Raw genomic sequence first — 18,358 nt, 5'->3', positions numbered from 1 at the left:
CCTGATAGAAAGGGGTGACATAGTTTGGAGGTTTGAATCTCATGTTGAAATGTGATCCCCAGTGTTGGAGCTGAGGCCTGGTGGGAGGTGTTTGGGTCATGGGGAAGGATTCCTCATGAATGGCTTGGTGCCCTCCATATGATAATGAGTAAATTCTAGCTCTGAATGAATGAGATCTGGTTGTTTAAAAGAATGTGGCACCTGCTCCCATCTTCTCTCTCCATGTGATACACTGGCTCTCCCTTTGTCTCCCACCAGTTTGTAAATTTCCTGAGGCCTCACCAGGAGCTGAGCGGATGTTTGCACCAGGCTTCTCACCCAGCCTGCAGAAACTTGAGCCAAAATGAACCTCTTTACTTCATAAATTATTCAGCCTTAGATACTTCTTTATAACAATACAAAAACAAAGTAATACTGGGGAAAGGGCTAAATTTCTTTCTTCTGAAATTTCAGATAAGGAAGCAAAAATTTGTCATATACTTGTTTAAAAAGTGAAATCCAATTAATTATCAGGGACATAGAAGTTAATTACTTGTTTTACTTCTATCCTTTAGATGAATATGAAAAATCAGTGAACATGAAGAAAACTGTCTACAAAGATGGGGAGCAGTAGAAACGGTCATCATTTCTAGTGAGAATATGAATTGGTACACTTGCTTTGCAAAGCACGCTCACATACCTAGTAAAGCTGAACATAATCTTTTGTGGCACCGCTCTGCTACTTCTAAGATATCCTGCATCCTCTTGCACATGTATGTCAAGAGATACTTTCCAGATGGTTTAGAACAACATTGTTCATATCGTACCAAATGCCATTGATTGATATCAACTTCGATATTCATCAACAAAATACATACATAAATGAGTTATATATTCATAAATTAGAATACTATATTTTAGTAAAAGGAAATGAGGGCTGGGTATGGTGGCTCATGCTTGTAATCCCAGCACTTTGGGAGCCTGAGGTAGGTGGATCACTTGAGGTCAGGAGTTCGAAACCAGCCTAGCCAACACGGTGAAACCCTGTCTCTACTAAAAGTACAAAAAACCCAAAAATTAGCTGAGTGTGGTAGCACATGCCTGTAAATCCCAGCTACTCTGGAGGCTGAGGCATGAGAATTGCTTGAGCCCGGGAGGCGGAAGTTTCAGTGAGCTGAGATTGCGCCACTGCACTCCAGCCTAGGTGACAGAGACCCCGTCTCAAAAAAAAAAAAAAAAAAAAAGAAAGAAAGAAAAAGAGAAATTAAGAGAAATGAGTACACCTATATCCATCAGCATGGATAAGCCTCAAAACCATACTGTTTAACAAAAGGAGAAACAAGACAAGATAGACTGTATGATTTGATTGATATAAAATTCAAAAACCAGAAAAAACAAGTATTATTTAAGCATGCATATATTGTTGGTTAAAACTATTTTTTATAAAAGTTATGATCAGGATAGACAAACTCTCTGTTCAGTGAAATGTGTTCAGAGAGGGGCATATAGGGCCATGGAAATGTTGTATTTCTTGGACTCGGTGGAGGGTTAGGTACAACTGTATTATTTTCCTTAAATTATGCCTGTGTATAACTGTATCTACCGCTATCTGTGCCTCTGCCTGTGCTTTGCCCCAATTTTTTTTTTTTTTTTTTTTGAGATGGAGTCTCACTCTGTCGCCCAGGCTGGAGTGCAGTGGTGCTATCTGGGTTCACTGCAAGCTCCGCCTCCCAGGTTCACACCATTCTCCTGCCTCAGCCTCCTGAATAGCTGGGGCTACAGTCGCCCGCCATGGCGCCCGGCTAATTTTTTGTATTTTTTTCGTAGAGCCAGGGTTTCACCGTGTTAGCCCGATTTTATCAAATATTCTTTTATTGCTAATTTATAGAAGCATTTTTAAAAAACTACCTTTTACATATTTTATCCAATACTTTTGTTTCAATGGACAGGTGTGAGTTGGGTAGACACTCTTGGAATGCTGACTATGGATTAAACCACTTAGTCTTCACAACAAAATCACTTGGAGAGTCCTGCTTTTATTCAGATCTTAAGGAAATCTAGGCACGGAACTTGTACAAGGTTGGAGAGAAGTTACTTGTTCAAGATACACTAATTTTATTGTGTGTATTTTTTAATCTGAAGCAGTTCACTATATTGCTGGTAAAAATGACTGTACAAACAAAATAACCACATAGAAGAGCTTTAATCATTCCTCTCTGCCCAGCAAATTAAATACAAACTCCACCGTGTATTCAAAAAAATCAATTGTAACATTTTTAATTCACATTTTTAGCTTTCCAATATTTTTTCAAGTAATTTAAATAATTCTGTTCCTCTGTAAACACACCACTTGCTCTGTTCATGATGTTTGCTCCTCACAGGAAACCTTCTCCTCCCTATTGTCGGTCGCTGAAACCAAATTATAAGTCCATCCTCTCAAATACCACTTTCTCATAAATATTGCAGGCAAATATTGGTTTGCTTTTCCAGATTGCCCTTTCTCTGTCTCCTTCTATGAAGAATTTTTTGAGCTCCCCATCTAGATAGTTTCTTTTCTTTCTCTGAGCTCACATAAAACTCTGATTGATCTCTGTTGGCATACAATGTGATATAGGGGATTGTGCACAGTATTTCTTCTGTGTTCGTCACCAACTAGAAGAGTTGATAAACGTGAAACATTTCTGCTGAGATACCAGGGGTACTATTTCAAAATAGAAGTCTCCTTAAAGAAAGTATAACCTGAGGGCATAAGGCCCTGCAAAAAGATGGAAGTGGTTCTACTTTGGTGTTAAGAAGTAAACCTCATGCTAAAAATAATCAGAGACTGATACCAAAGTTCATAGAGAATCAGCCACCATTACCAGCCTAAGTGTTACAGTTCCAAATGTCCTTAATCATATGATGCCTTCTTATAATGCTAATATACAATGTTTTAAAAAATTTCATCATGCTTTAAAAGAGAGTACTTTAGAGATACAAACAAAGACTGTAATAAAAAAGTGTAAAGTGTACATTTTTGCTCTTCATAGTGTGGTCCTATGGACAAAGGAATAATAACATCATCTGTAGGCAGGTAAGAAATGCTCCACCTCAGATTTCCTGTATTATACTCTACTTTGTAACCAGAGTCCCAGGTAATTTGTATGTATGAGAAAGTTTGAGAAGCTCTGGGATCAGCTCAAATACTCTTTTTAAAAATTATTTCTACTTAGTAAGCTCTCAATTTTCTGTTCAATAATAAGAAAGTGACTACTTCCACACAGTTAGAGGTACTGAAGTCATTAAAGACCCGAAGATATACCTAATTTCTTTCTACCAGATGCACTTTATCAATCCTGAGACAGAATATCGCCATTTCAATAGCCACTCTGTTTATTCGCAACAAAATGACATCAAAAATAGACCTAGATAAGAATGGGTTTGTTTCTGGTTTTGTTGATAGCTATGTGACTTTGGCTAAGTCATGAGAAAATTTACCTGATAATATTTGCTTGAATTTTAATTTTTTTTACTTCCTCTATTGATCATACAGTTACACTTAGCATTGTGTTGTTCAAAAAAGACAACTTCTCATTTTATGTTCTCTGGCGTGGGACAGATTCAGTTATGACATATTACAGAACAGCTGAGTGATCCGAAATGTAAGCTAGGAGGCTCCTCTAAGCCTTAATTAATAAGTCATCCCTCTTCACCTCAGTGATTTAACATCAGTCTAAGCCAATGCAATGAAAATAATCACTTAGGCATTCAAGGACAAACCCTTTTGCTTCGATTCTACTATTTAAATATATTAATACATAACTTTTCAAAAGAATGAAAGATGATTTTATATGATTCATTAGGTATCTACATTCCATTATACAATATTGTTAATAAAATCTCAGGCAGTCAGGATGAGTATCATTTAGAAACCCAAATGGAAATGTATAATCAGAAAAATATTCATAGTGATCACATATTAATTAAACTATGTTTATCTTAGACATATGTTTCATTTCTCTTTAGTATAATTTTCATCAGTACTACCAAAACTGCCCTAGATGGTAATTTCAGAGTATTTACAATTTTGAACATTAAACTGGATTTGGAAGTGTTTATCTGTGAATTTTTCTATGGTTTTATCATGCAGGGTTTTATCTGACCTTTAGAATTAGGTACTTGTAAAGTGTAGATCCAAGTGTGCAATCATTACTCAAGATTACTTTCAATGTGTTGCAAAGGTTTTAATCTAATGGACCTTCCAAAGATTATTTTTAGTATGAATGGATAAATGATAAGACTTATTTAAAAAATAGTTATTTTCAGTACATTTTTCTTATATTTGAAAAAATATTAATGGGTTATTTTTCAACAGTTTACAAAGTAAGCTGAATATATTTTATTTGATTAAATTTGGTGAAATTTGGTGAAACTTTAATTTTAGAAAGAATATGCATAATCAGTAAACATATTTTAAACTATAATCGTATAGTATAATGGCATCCAAATCTTATAGGCATATGTGTTTGAATTCATATTGATACGGAAAAAATCAATAAGACTATATAACATTTTATAAAATAGTATCTACAATATGAATAAATACATAGTTTTCCTAGTTCTGGAAAGAAATTAACATCTTTTTAAGGTCTCCTTAACTTCCACACCTACCTGAGACTTTTGAAGTGAAGGTGATTTATGGTGAAAATAAATATGAGGAAGCCAAGAACTTTCACTCACTCTACAATCTTGCATTACTAAATAAATCAGCTTCCCTATTCTTCAGTGGCTAATAAAGTGTAATTTTCATTTTGCTCTGTGCATAGAATATACTATTCTCTTTCCTAGGTCATTCTTAGTATCCTGACATGGATACATTTGTTAGAGGCAGATACAAAGTTACCAAGTGAGAAAACCAAAACACAACATAAACAATAGTTCTATTTATTTTACTCTGATCAACCAAAAATTCTAGATCTAACAATTTAATATTGCAATGTATTATCCTACTATTTCTAAATTAATCATATTTAAGTCAGATACTTTCTGTTCCAATAAGCCTACCTCCTACCTCCTAAGGTATTACACTGGGAAATGCTTTATGAACTGGATAGTGCTATCAGAGTCAGGGAACCTTATTATTATCATAATTATGATTCAGTAAGGAGTCTGGGAAAAGGGCTAGTTGTCAACAGACATGATAAAGTGTTTGAGAACTGAATTCTGGAATCCTCAAATATTTAGAATGTGGAATGATGAGGAGAAGCCCAGCAAAATAAATCCAAAGATTGAAAACCACCTTACTTTTTAAAAGTGTCTGGTATCTGGTTCTAGCTGTGATCAGATCCATTTCCCCTCGATTACCACTGTGCACCACCTTGCCAAATTGAATTTGATCATGGATTATGTATTATTTACTTTTCATAAGTAATTATTGTGATTTAAATCATAAGATCACATAAGAATTGTAAACAATGCCACCACAAATTTTCAAAATTATATGCAGAATAATTTTGCTACAAGTTGTTTCTAGTAGTTGTGCTTTTCAACATTTGAAGCTATCCAGATTTAGAGACCTAAGAAGTATAGTCAGATATTTCAAGAAGTATAGATTTTAATATTAGATTCGTTCGGTGTGGCCAAAAGAAGAGAATTATTTTTTCCAGTTGTGTTTAGAACCTTCATCAGTTAGCTACTGTGAAAGAACGGCAGGTGTCAGGCAAGAGGTGAGGCGACTTTTAAGTTCAAAGCCATTCCAATCCCACAACCCCAGGTTACTAGTGAACTATCTGTATCTATGTAAATGAACCAAATACATATAATAAAAATGTAGACAAATTTTCCTAATGGGATTTTTAAGTCATTCTACTGAAATCAGTTACTTAAGAGTGAAAATTATATAGTATAGATGGCTTCTTTCTATAAGAAACATTAGTTAACATTTAATTATAATGTATTGGTAGGATTACAAATAGAAATTATTTAGAAAGCAATAAGATGGTTAAATAATTTGATAACATTGGTGATGAAGACAAAATGACACCTAAAAGGTACACAAATATTTTGGTGGTAAAACTTTGCATATTGAACTATAGAGACCCCTCTGTCATCTGATATCAACACGAACAAAAACAGACACAGAAAATCAGTTCAAGTAATAATTAGCAAAATATTTACCAACTGTTTTCATTTGCATAAATAGGGCAGAATCATGAAATTTCAAAGATACAATATTAGTATTAATACTCATAACTATATGTAGTTATATGTAGATATATACACATATACAACTAAATTTAGTCAGACTTTTTACGGTAACAAATGAACTGTGTGCTATTTATGTCACATTTTCCAAAGAATAAACAAAAGTGTAATGAAGAAATAGTGGTGCATTTCAAGTTCTTAACACAGATGACACCTTGTTAAGCTTTTTAGATCACAATATTTTAAGTCATTAAGACCATCTAAAACTATGCCTTAACTTGCTTTACCAATATATTCAAACTGGGCCCAAACGGGCAAAATACTAGAGTGCTTTATAAAAATAGAAATGTGACCTACGCTTCGCTCCTTTCCTTGTCCCTCTTTACTTCAGCATGCTATCCCGCAGTGGTTTTCTAACCACTTATTAAAAATTGAAAGGCAACAGCTATAAACTCGTAGAAACATAATAGGCAACCCACTTAGAGCAGATGTGGACTTTCAGAAAATGCTTGCCTGGAGTTGCTGAAAAATCATCTCTCTTAAATCGCCCAGATTCTGATGGGTAGCTGCTTGTACCATGCCTGTCCATTTCAGCAGTAATTGAAACTAAGGTTTTGAAGTAAAAATTTTTGTCAACTTGTCAAGTATAGTTTTGTGAAGAAAACTATTAGTAGTTGAATATGCTTCACTGCCTCTACCTCCTTTGTGAAATAAACAGAGTGACCTACTAATATATAACAAGTTCTTGAGCTTGTAAATAACTTCATGAAGTAAAAAACTTCCTATAAATATATTATTTATACACACACATGCACACGCACTCACACACAAAATAATGCTTTACTTTGTAATAACTTTACGTTCTAAAATACTAATATTTAGATGGCCATGAAATTATAGTACAAATAAATACTCCAGATAGGATGAAAATGAGAGATTATTAAATATTACCCTGATGGATAAGTGTTATAATTCCTAAATACAGTGGAAGACATTTTAGCTTTTAGTAAAAAAAAAAAAAAAAAAAAAAAATTGTCTCTAGTGAAAACCCTTTTTCATTTTCTTTTACCTAATATAATTAAATTATAATTTGCTATTTGACTACAATAAAAATGTAATAAAGTAAAAACTTTCTTATATAATGACATAGTATTTTTTTAATGACAGAATTTCATGATTTAGTAGTACTTACTCATCCCTGGCTTCACGTTATTTATCAATATACAATTCATATCCATTATGACCTAAGAGTTATTCCACTTTCAAACCTTTATAATTCTCATGAAAAGATATGGAATCAGCACAAATGCCCATCAATCAATAAGTGGATAAAGAAACTGTGGTGTGTATATATATATATATATATATATCATGGAATACTATTCAGCCATAGAGGGAATGAACTAATGGCATTTACAGCAACCTAGATGAAATTGGAGACTGTTATTCCAAGTGAAGTAACTCAGGAACAGAAAACCAAACATTGTATTTTCTCATTCATAGTGGGACCTAAGCTATGAGGATGCAAAGACATAAGAATGATACAATGGACTTTGGGGGATTGGGGGGAAAGTGTGGGAGGAGGGTGATAGAAAAAAGACTACAAATTGAGTACGATGTATACTGCTCAGATGATGGATGCACCCAAATCTCACAAATCACCACTAAAGAGCTTACTCATGTAACCAAACATTACCTGTTTTTCCCAAAACCTAAGGAAATTAAAAAATAATAAAATAAAACCTTTATTATTCTCAGAACTGGTGATAATTCATAAGTATTTTTTTCACAGAAAACTATAATTTTCATCAAAAGTTACTAGTCAAAAATAAATAAAACCACTAAGAATACATGCCCTAAATAAATAAATGAAACAGTCATTTTCATTTCCAAATTCTCTTGCTAATTTCCAAATACATTGTCTTTATTTCCTTACATCCATAATATCTTTAATTACATTTCACTTAAACAACCAAAGAAAGAAAAAAAGGAGAAACCAATCTGATAAGCTATATTGATACTCATAAGAACACATCTTTATCGCATTCTGTAAGAATAGAATATATTTAACTCACACTAAGAATTTTGCGGCCTTTTGTTCAATGGCTGCTCAAGTGCACCAATTCTCATCTATGTATTTTCCATGTTAAATAAAATGTATTACTGTGTCTAATGAGAAAACATTTCATTATGTTAACTGCCTTTTTAATTTTGCACCTCTTTTGGCTTCCATTTTTTAAACCAATATATTTGGCTTGTAAAACCAGATCTTAGAAGGAATGAGGAATTGATTTTGGAAGCATTTATCATGCTTTTAATTCACAATGAGAGAATTATAAAGTAAATGAATTCTTCTCCCACCAAAAGGCACGTCTGATAGGTGCAAAGCAGCTGTGTGTGATTTTGAGGGAAGCTATCAGACCAGCCTCTACATGTGACTGCACCTTTCCAGAAGGTGACCCTTGCCTTTGGTATAATCAAGATTAAATGAATAGTTGAAACCAGCTACTCTAGGTACATCAACGTTTACCTTATTTCTCAGTTGGTCACTTTGTTGTTTTGCCCATATGAACAAATGCATGAAGATAACAATGGAGTATGGAGAACCTATATTCCTCATCTTGTATGTGATAATCAGGAAGGGAAATCCATTTGGTAATTTTTTGTTGTTGTTATTTGAAAATTCTATCCTTTGTGGTAGCGATGAGTTCAGAAATGGTTTCAAATCCATACAATCAAAATCAATGTTTGGTGAGGTTTTTTTTGGAAAGGGAAATTCATAAGCATTAAATCCAAGTAGTTTTCATGATCAATAACCAAACACCAATTTCTATGCAATTTGACTATGATAGAAGTGTAATAAAGTAAAAATTTTCTTATATAATGACATAATTTTTTAATTGCACGATTTGATTATTAAGTAGTACTTACCCATCCTGGTTTCAGGTTATGTATCAACATACAATTAGTATCCATTATGCCTTAAGAGTTATTCCTCTTTCAAACCTTCTCAGAACTGGTGATTGTTTACTAGTTTTTTTCATAGAAAACTATCATTTTATTAGAAGTCATTAGTTAAAAATAAACAAAACCACCAAGAATATATGTCCTAAAAAAGATTCATTTTCATTTCCAATTCCTCTTGCTTGTTTTTTGAATTGTCATTATTTCTTTACATCCATAACAGTATCTTTAATCATATTTCAAAATCTTTTTTTTTAAAAAAAGTGGTGTTAGAATCATACACTTACAGTCTGTGATCTTCAGTGTCCTCTTGACTTCTCCGCTTCCTGATCCCCCGCAACCATCTTCATCATCACAGTCCCCACTGACTTGTTCAACCATGCCTCCACCACTGCCCAGCTGAAGAAGCTCCCACTTGTCAGGTTTGGGTGATCTACCCTGTAACAACTAATTGTACATAAAGAAAGACCTTTATTAATAGCAAATTTGAATAACCTAAGAATTCTATTCAGAAAACTTACTTAGAATTATTTTGTTATGTGGATCCACTCTTTTGGTGTAGACACCAAGTCAAGTCTTTAAGAAAAATGAAACAACTGAAATAATAATAAATAATGGGCAAAGTCTTACACCTATAAAGAGCTACACTGTATGTATTAGCTCTGTGGCAATGGTTTGGATGATGCTTTGGGAAGCAAATGAAATTACACCTTCTTTGCTTATGGTAGTTGGTCTAGAGGATCCTTTGCTTCTGAACAAATAATGTTTAAATATGGTAAATCAAATTCTAGTACTCCCTTTGTAGTATATTGGCTGATAATGTTGTGCTGTTTTGTGAACCCACACTCCGTATTTCTGAAGAAGTACTACTCTTCCAGAAAATGATTCTGTCTAAAGAAATCCAGAATTTTAGACATATACATTTATAGTTTCATTTAAACTTTCTTGGATCAAATACACAGTCCAATGCATACGGCATATACTGAACCTTGGGACAAAAGACTTAGGTCCTACATCCATTTCTACAAATCATTTAAGAAATTTAATGACTTCTCAGTTCTTGATTCTCAAGTATTTATTTTTATGAGCAAAACAGATGGAATAGACATTTTCCCCTACAGCACAGGAGTTCCAGTAATACTTTTGAACAACATTGGAAATTTCTGAATGTCTTTTCAGAAAGGTGATGTTATAAATAGAATATTTCACTTAAAACTAAGCCTGATTAAGATAGTCCAATGCAGTATGTTACATTTACCCCTCTAAGGTGGTTTTGGAGAGCACATGGCCAAGTGTGAGCACTAGAGGGTACTAATATATTATGAACAAAATGTACAACTGCTGACCACTTAGTGGTCATTTAAATTTTCCAGCGCTTTATGAAAGACTTAGGGTTGTTACTTCTGTGACTTTCCAAATAATATTATCAATTAGCAGACAATAATTAAACATACAACCCAAAGACAGCATTTTATACTGAAGAATAGAGAGTCAAACAGCCTCAGGATATCTAACATAGATATGTTTATCATGTAACAAACACTTAGATAAAGTAACTGGATTCTGAAATTCACAAACTTTTAAAATTAAGCAATACAAATTTTTGGTCACCAATTCTGAAATATTAGTTTTCTAACAAAAATACTGAAACAATTTGACCGTAATTTTTAAATTCTTATTTTTGTTTATCAGCATTTTGCAAAAAAATGTCAATAGGTGGCATTAAATTAAAAAGAAGGCTTCTTTCGAGATCAAGTGAACTCAGCAAATATTAAGTTAAACAAAACTTTTCTACTGTGTTTAATATACTGATGTGTATGCTTCCCTGTAAAGGGAAAGGAGAATACAGCAATGAAGAAACACAGATAGGAAATAAACCACATAAAAAGTAAAATCTAAAAAGGAAAGGATAAATGGTATTATTTTATACCATTATATAAATGATAAATAATGATGAATGGTAAATAAGGTAATACCAGTTATCATTTGTTATTGTGAAATATCCCATTTGTTATCTATTTAGTATAATCATAAAGGGCTTGGATTCTGAGGTCCAACATACTTTGATGTGAATCTTGGATTCTGACATACACCAAACACAAGACATGGGGCATTGAGTAAGTTACTGAATAAATCAGTTTCCTCAAATCTATAATAGGGACAATAATACACCTGGACCATTGCTCATATTGTGAGAAAAACATATGCAAAGCACTTTGCAAATATTTAATATGCCAGCACATTAAACATTAACACATTTTGATTATTATCTATTCTATTATATATTCTAGTACAATATTGTTTAAATATCCAGAATACATTAATTGAAAGATTTAAGAACGCAATTATATGACTTATAATTTTTCAAAGTATTACCAGATAAGTACAACAAAAGCCAAACTCTCTGGTGATATGCCGCTTTCTTTTGACCTTGACATTCTTTTCCAACATTTTCCCGTATAACTTTATTTTCCCTTTACTTTCCTAAGAATTATTCCAATATTTTACTGGGATCGTGGCCAGAACACAGATGGACTCTCATGAACACCACCAACAATGTATATATTATGAGGATCCAGCCAGGTAAATGAACTCAAAAACACAAACAGAAAGATAATTGATTTTTAAAACAAAGCTTACTATTTTAAGAAATTGGTTTTGGTTGAAAGTGATTGGATATATTGTCAGAATTATTCATTTATCTGTAATTATTGTTAAATATAATGGAGGACTTAAAGAACATTTATTCTGTTTTCTCCATTTTTTTCCTCCATCACTTCAGTGATATTCTAGGAAACATCTGAGGCACATGAACTCAAATTTTTAAGAACTAAAACTACACAAAACTATATTTTAATTTAAACTATTCGTGCTAAGGAGAACAGAAAAATGGACACCAAGATTTTCCACTCTAACCCCTGGGGCTGTGAATATGACGTCAGTAGTGCCTACCAACTTACATGACAAAAGGAATTTTGCAATGTAAATGATGCCATTAATTAGTTGATTTTGAATTTACCAAAAGGGAGATGATCTGCTTGGAATAATGCAATCACATGATTTTTTTTCCCTTTTTTAAAAATTATACTTTAATTTCTAGGGTACATGTGCATAACGTGCAGGTTTGATACATAACTATGCATGTACCACGTTCGTTTGCTGCACCCATCAACTTGTCATTTACATTAGGTATTTCTCCTAATGCTATCCCTCCACCTGTCCCCCAAAGTTTCCTCTGACTGTCACCAGAAGTTAGAGACATTCCAAGCATGAGATGTGAGGGTGAGGAGCTTGCATGCAGGGGCCCATGCTGCTGCCCTTGAGGGTGTGAGCTTGGCTGATGTGATAGGGCCTATCAAAGGTCCTGTGGCAAGGAACTGGACCACTAGTGGCCTCTTGGAGCTGAGAGTGACCTGCCTTGCAGCCAGCAAGGAATTGAGGTCTTCATTCCTACAACTGAGTTCTCTCAACAACCTAGATGAGCTTGGAAGCAGATTCTCCCCCTCAGCTCCCAAACTGAGTCAAGCTAGGCTGACAACCTACCTTCAGCCTTGTGAGACCCTGAGCAGTGAGCCCACCCAGACTTCTCATCTGTAGAATAGTGAGCAGTGAATGGATGTTGTCTTGAGCTGCTACATGTGTAGTAATTTGCTATGCAGGAAGAGAAAATGAATACATGAATACACTCTCTAACCCTCAAATGGGCCACATTTACTTCTTCGCAATTGTGTTTGAAAGCTTTTGATTCTCTAGCATATTTCTCAGAATGAGAGGTCATCATTTCTGTAAGACACCACCTTCCTGAGAAGATGGTACCCTTGGAAACAAGCTATCAGAAAAACCTTTTCAGTTTATTTACCTCTTAATAATCCCTCTCACTATATTTCCAAGTCTCTGAGCAAGAAATATAATTGCGTGATTCAGATACATCCAGGACCCCACCCAATTCGTGATTCTCAGTCCCCAGTACTAACCTAGCCCTCTCGTAGGGTCAATATCTCCCTTTCCTTTGCATGGAGGCTCTGCCTGATCATTTTCATTTTCTCGCTTTTCAATTATCATACATCCACAAAGTACACTTTCACTCTCATATTGTAATAAAACTTCATTTGCAGAAATTTCCAGTAAATTTGTAATCAACAAAAACAATGGGCTTTTCACAATAAGATCTTTATTCAAATTTTCTTTAACTACACTATCCTGATTTCTTCTTAAAAGTTTGCTTATCTTTCTCCTCACTTCCTCTCTCTTGCCTCCTCCAACATCCACATGGAAGTGTTTCAATTAATAATATAAATCCCCTACTTCTTAGTCTCTTTCTTGGAATTCCTCCTAATAGATTGAGCTCTGACCTGTATACAAATTACACTCCAGTCTTTATCTGTAGCCCTTGTTTTTCTCTGTAGTTCACCTCTAGGCAGCAATTGGAAGTGAGATGAACTCTACCACTTTCTGTCTGAAAATAAAACTGCTCATCTCTACTATTCATGTGTCATTACCGTTTATCTTCCCAGCTCCCTCATTATAGGGGCCATTACTCTCTCCTACCCACTACCACCATATTATTTTCTTAAAATCAGTACTTTCACCGTGTCATTTTTCAGCCTTACTGCTGTGATTCTTTACTGTCAAAACCGCTGGTTCCCAACATGACATGTGTCTAGAGGAGAGATATCAATCCAAAAAGATGGGTCACAGAGTGATAAAACGTGGAAAAATGTTTGAGAAATGCATACCATGGCCGCTTCTTAATTTCCCAGAACTAAACCCTCATGAGAAATTTTGCAGGAGGCAATCTTGTCTATATGAGATTCGTCTCACAATTTCTAAATGTACCTAAGAAAATTACCCGCCTTCCCTCACTCAACATCCACTGACATGCTTTTAGAAATGACGCCAAAAAAAAAAGTTCAAATTTGGCCCAGCAGTCAAGGTTCCATATTATGTATTATTTTGTTTTGCTTTTAAATTGTATCTAAACACAGCTACCCAGTACCCAGCTTCTACTGCAGAACCATCAATCTGTTCTTCCAGAAATTGTGTGACTTTAGAATTTTGCTTATGCTTCTTTTATATTCTTCTCACTTCCAACTCCTGTTTTTCCTTCACATAGAATACACCCTTTCATTGTCTTATTTTATCTACTTAATTTTCAAGTTCAAACTCAAATACCTCTTTTTCCATCCCGCATATATTTCTGTGATAATTTTAACTCTGCATCATTTACTTGCACTTAATCCACTTTCTTGAACATGTCATATCTTTCTGATAAGTTTCTCAAATATAAGAATTCAACCTGCTTTCCATCACCTTCCATCATGACTAGAGTACTTACCACATTGTAGATGCTAAATACATATATTTTGATTTATGTATTTGAACTTGGAAATAATTTAAGCTTACCCTGCTTTCAATGCCCTCTATATCTAATGGAATAGTGTTTTCTCTTCTCTAAAAATCATCAAAGACCCTGATGTTCTAGAAAAACTTTGCTTTTACACTTATTGACTGTATATTCTAAATATAACACTTTTTTTTTTTTTTTGAGAGGGAATCTCACTCTGTCACCCAGGCTGGAAAGCAATGGCGCAGTCTTGGCTCACTGCAACCTCCGCCTCCCGGGTTCAAGCAATTCTACTGCCTAAGCCTCCCAAGTAGCTGGGACTGCAGGCACATGCCACCACACCTGGCTAATTTTTTGTATTTTTAGTAGAGACGGGGTTTCACCATGTTAGCCAGGATGGTCTCGATCTCCTGACCTCATGATCCACCCACCTCGGCCTCCCAAAGTGCTGGGATTACAGGCGTGAGCCACCGTGCCCAGCCATAACACGTATTTTGGAAGATAAACATCCATATCAAAAGAGAAGGCACAGCCTTGGTTCTTAAGAAATGATTACATACTTTATTTCAAAAATGAAATATATGACTATACAGCAAAATAAAATTGGGATAAAAAATAACCTGAAAATCAGGAAACAGGAGAGACAGTGTAAACATTTAGTTTTGTGGTCTTGCCTAATTATTTTTCTTATCGCCAATAAGGAATAATTTAAAATGACCTTATTCCTGAGTACCTGGAGACTTCTAAGTTTTTAAAACAATTTTATGTTGAAGAATCATACCAAGAAATACTTCCAAGATATATTTGTGTTGCCATCCTAGTTACTATAAACCAGAGAAAAATGTTCTAATTACCCTTTTTAATATTTACAAAAATGCCTCATTATAAATCTGGAATATAGGAATATTTTCAAAAATGGATTTTTGCAAAAAGTCTGTTATTTTTTTTCCCCTACAGCAGGGAGAGAACTGTAGCTTCGTGATCTGAGATATCAGGTAAGGAAGTCCTCCCCTATTCTTTCTCAAGGGATAGGCTCTTTATATTCCTCCTCTCCTTCCTCAGAGACAGCATCAAATAACTCCACTATGCTCTGTGCTGTGTTGGCTCCATCCTCGGGGCAAGTGTTATTATTTCACATCTTACTCTTAAATCACTTTTGAGAAATAGACATAGTTTCCACCAAAGAGGAGCCCTTCCCAACAAACCTTTAAAAACAACAAAGAGTTTCCATATATGCATCCTTAAGCGAACATACACAAATGAAATGAATCTACAGATTGATAATGAAGCCAGTATTTTTTTTTTTTTTTTTTTTGAGATGGAGTCTGGCTCTGTCATCCAGCCTGGAGCGCAGTGGCACAATCTCGGCTCACTGCAACCTCCGCCTCCCGGGTTCAAGCAATTCTCCTGTGTCACTCTACCGAGTAGCTGGGACTACAGGTGCACACCACCACGCCCAGGTAATTTTTGTATTTTTAGTAGAGAGGGGGCTTCACCATTTTTTGCCAGGATGGTTTCGATCTCTTGGCCTGGTGATCTGCCTGCCTTGGCCTCCCAAAGTGCTGGGATTATAGGTGTGAGCCACTGCGCCCAGCCATGAAGTCAGTTTTTATAAGTGACTCATGAATATCAGTCATATTAGACACACTCCTGCCACATACGTTAACAAATCTCTCATTTTTACCACATACATGTATAGCTGTCCCATATATTCATACAATATGATTTTCTTGATTAATAAACATTTTTAGAGTAGTTTTAGGCTCACAGCAAAATTGAGTGGAAAGTAGAAGAGTTCCCATAGACTCCCTACTCCCAACACACACACAGCTTCTCCCACTGTCAACATCCTGCACCAGAATGATGCATTTGTTATAATCGATGAACCTAAACTGACACATCACTATCACCCAGAATCCATAGTTTACATTAGGGTTTGATAAAATAATTTTTTAAAACTTAAAACCCTCAACAAACTTAGCATTACTTCTCTGGGCCATACATTTTCTGCATTAGTAAATGGGATGAGAATATTTATTTGGAGCTGGGAGGGGTAGGGCATGCCTGTCGTCGTAGCTTCTTGGAGGCGAGGTGGGAGGCTTGCTTAAGCCCAGGAGTTGGGCACTGCACTGAACCATGATTCCATCACTGCAATAAAGCCTGGGCAGCAGAGTGAGACTCTGTCTCAAACAAAACGAAACAAAATAAAACAAAGACAACAAAAAGGTAATATTTATTTGGAAGATTTTGTGAGTATTATGTGACATACATTATGAAAAGTGCTAGCATATTATGAGTATTCAGTTATGGTTAGTTAACTTTATCATTAAGATTGTCATAACCCGTAGGAGCTGACACTGCTACCCCAATCCTGTCTTGAAGGAGCGAACCCATATAGGAGTAACAATGACTGGCTCCCCACTCTGGCTTGACTCTGTCATTTGAGTCTACCTAATTATAAAATAAACAGCGTTTTAAGTTTTGAACCGATTCCCTGTCATGGTGGGTACAAAGTCAATCACTACACCCGTTGTTATAGAACAATTACAACAGAGGAAAAGACACAATTTTGAATTCCAGCCACACATTAATTGTGTGCCTTTAGGCAAATCACTTAAGCTTGTTAAATTCACTTTATTCTACTGAATAATAATACATGGAAGCACTTTATATACTTAAACGAACTATGCTCATTTACAGGGTTCTGCGCATGACACTGCATCCGTGAAACTGAGAAACCAACAAAGTGAGGACAGAATGAAAAAAAAAAAAAAAAACTTTCAGAATGTTCTTCCTTTCCTCAATGCCATGCAGTTTGTGCAGTCAGCTGATTAGCCAAAAATAGTCAGTTTTGATGACTGATGCTTCCTGCTTATGTTTAGTTGGTTTAGGAAGCTCATTAGGGATGCTATCTTGGAGATGAGTCTGGTGGGTAGAATATCTGATGACTCTTAGGCAAATGTACTTCTTTCAGCTGGTGAATTAATTTCTCAATAGAATCAATTTGCTTTTTACTAACTGTCTGGCAATATCCCATATTTGCTATAGCCTTTCAAACACTTGCAATAAGATCTGGCTCATACATACAACCTGTTAGTGGTGAAAGAGAAACATTCATCACATTCAAATATCTCCAAACATGAGAGCAGATGAATATGCTTTAAGACAGTATACATAATGATACATCTCTATTTTTCCCCTCCTCTTACAATCATTTACACAGATATATGAGAAGTAAGTATGTGTTTAGAAAGTATTAGTCATCATAGATGTACCTCTAGTCACCCATTCCAATGGAAACATGGTAAAATATGCACTTGTACACTTTTATACTATAATGAGTATAGGTAGGTGAAAATTAGTGCTGCCAGAGAAAATTCAAACCAGAAAACTGAAGATATAGAAAAATTATACTTTTTATTTTGTGATTGATAAACCATCTTTAAATAATATATCATGTATAGAATAAAAAACTATGGATATATACATGCAATTATAAATATATGTGAATTTAATTTTGTTAAAAGGTAAATGGCATCTGCAATTTCATGGAGACTAAGTGAAACCCATAAAGAATTGTGTATGAAATAGGAAAGCAAAAAAACCTCATAACATTTTAAAATTAGAAATCAGATTCAAAATCCATCATGATCTATTTTATCTCTATAACATATTTCAATTGAGACATAAAACAGACTTTATATAACATGCCTCACTATTTAGAGCATAATTCCCCTTCCTCAATCCCCAAACTATGTTACCATCTACACCCCACCCCACCCAACTCTCACCTCTTCCATTAGCATGATTACAAAACATATTTTACAAATCTTATACCAAACTTTTCTACTGTCTTTTTCAAATGTAGAAATATCTTATACATAAAGC

General features: G+C 34.7%; 1 protein-coding gene across 3 annotated transcripts in view; it reads right to left on the bottom strand.

Moving 5' to 3' along the window:
* The window catches only part of GPC5 (glypican 5), a 1,461,148-nt gene that overhangs the window by 699,637 nt on the left and 743,153 nt on the right, over nt 1-18,358 (bottom strand). For 2 of the 3 annotated variants that reach the window (XM_054446639.2, XM_063651047.1), the window contains exon 7: nt 9,414-9,573. In XM_054446639.2, the coding sequence (XP_054302614.2) occupies nt 9,414-9,573 (160 nt within the window). Of the gene's footprint in view, nt 1-9,413; nt 9,574-12,669; nt 12,778-18,358 lie in introns of all 3 variants that reach the window. The other variant, XM_063651046.1, reaches the window with a different exon arrangement.

The sequence above is a fragment of the Pongo pygmaeus genome, chromosome 14, assembly GCF_028885625.2.
Source record: "Pongo pygmaeus isolate AG05252 chromosome 14, NHGRI_mPonPyg2-v2.0_pri, whole genome shotgun sequence".
In the NCBI taxonomy this organism is placed as follows: domain Eukaryota; kingdom Metazoa; phylum Chordata; class Mammalia; order Primates; family Hominidae; genus Pongo; species Pongo pygmaeus.
This window is presented reverse-complemented; position numbering and strand designations above follow the sequence as displayed.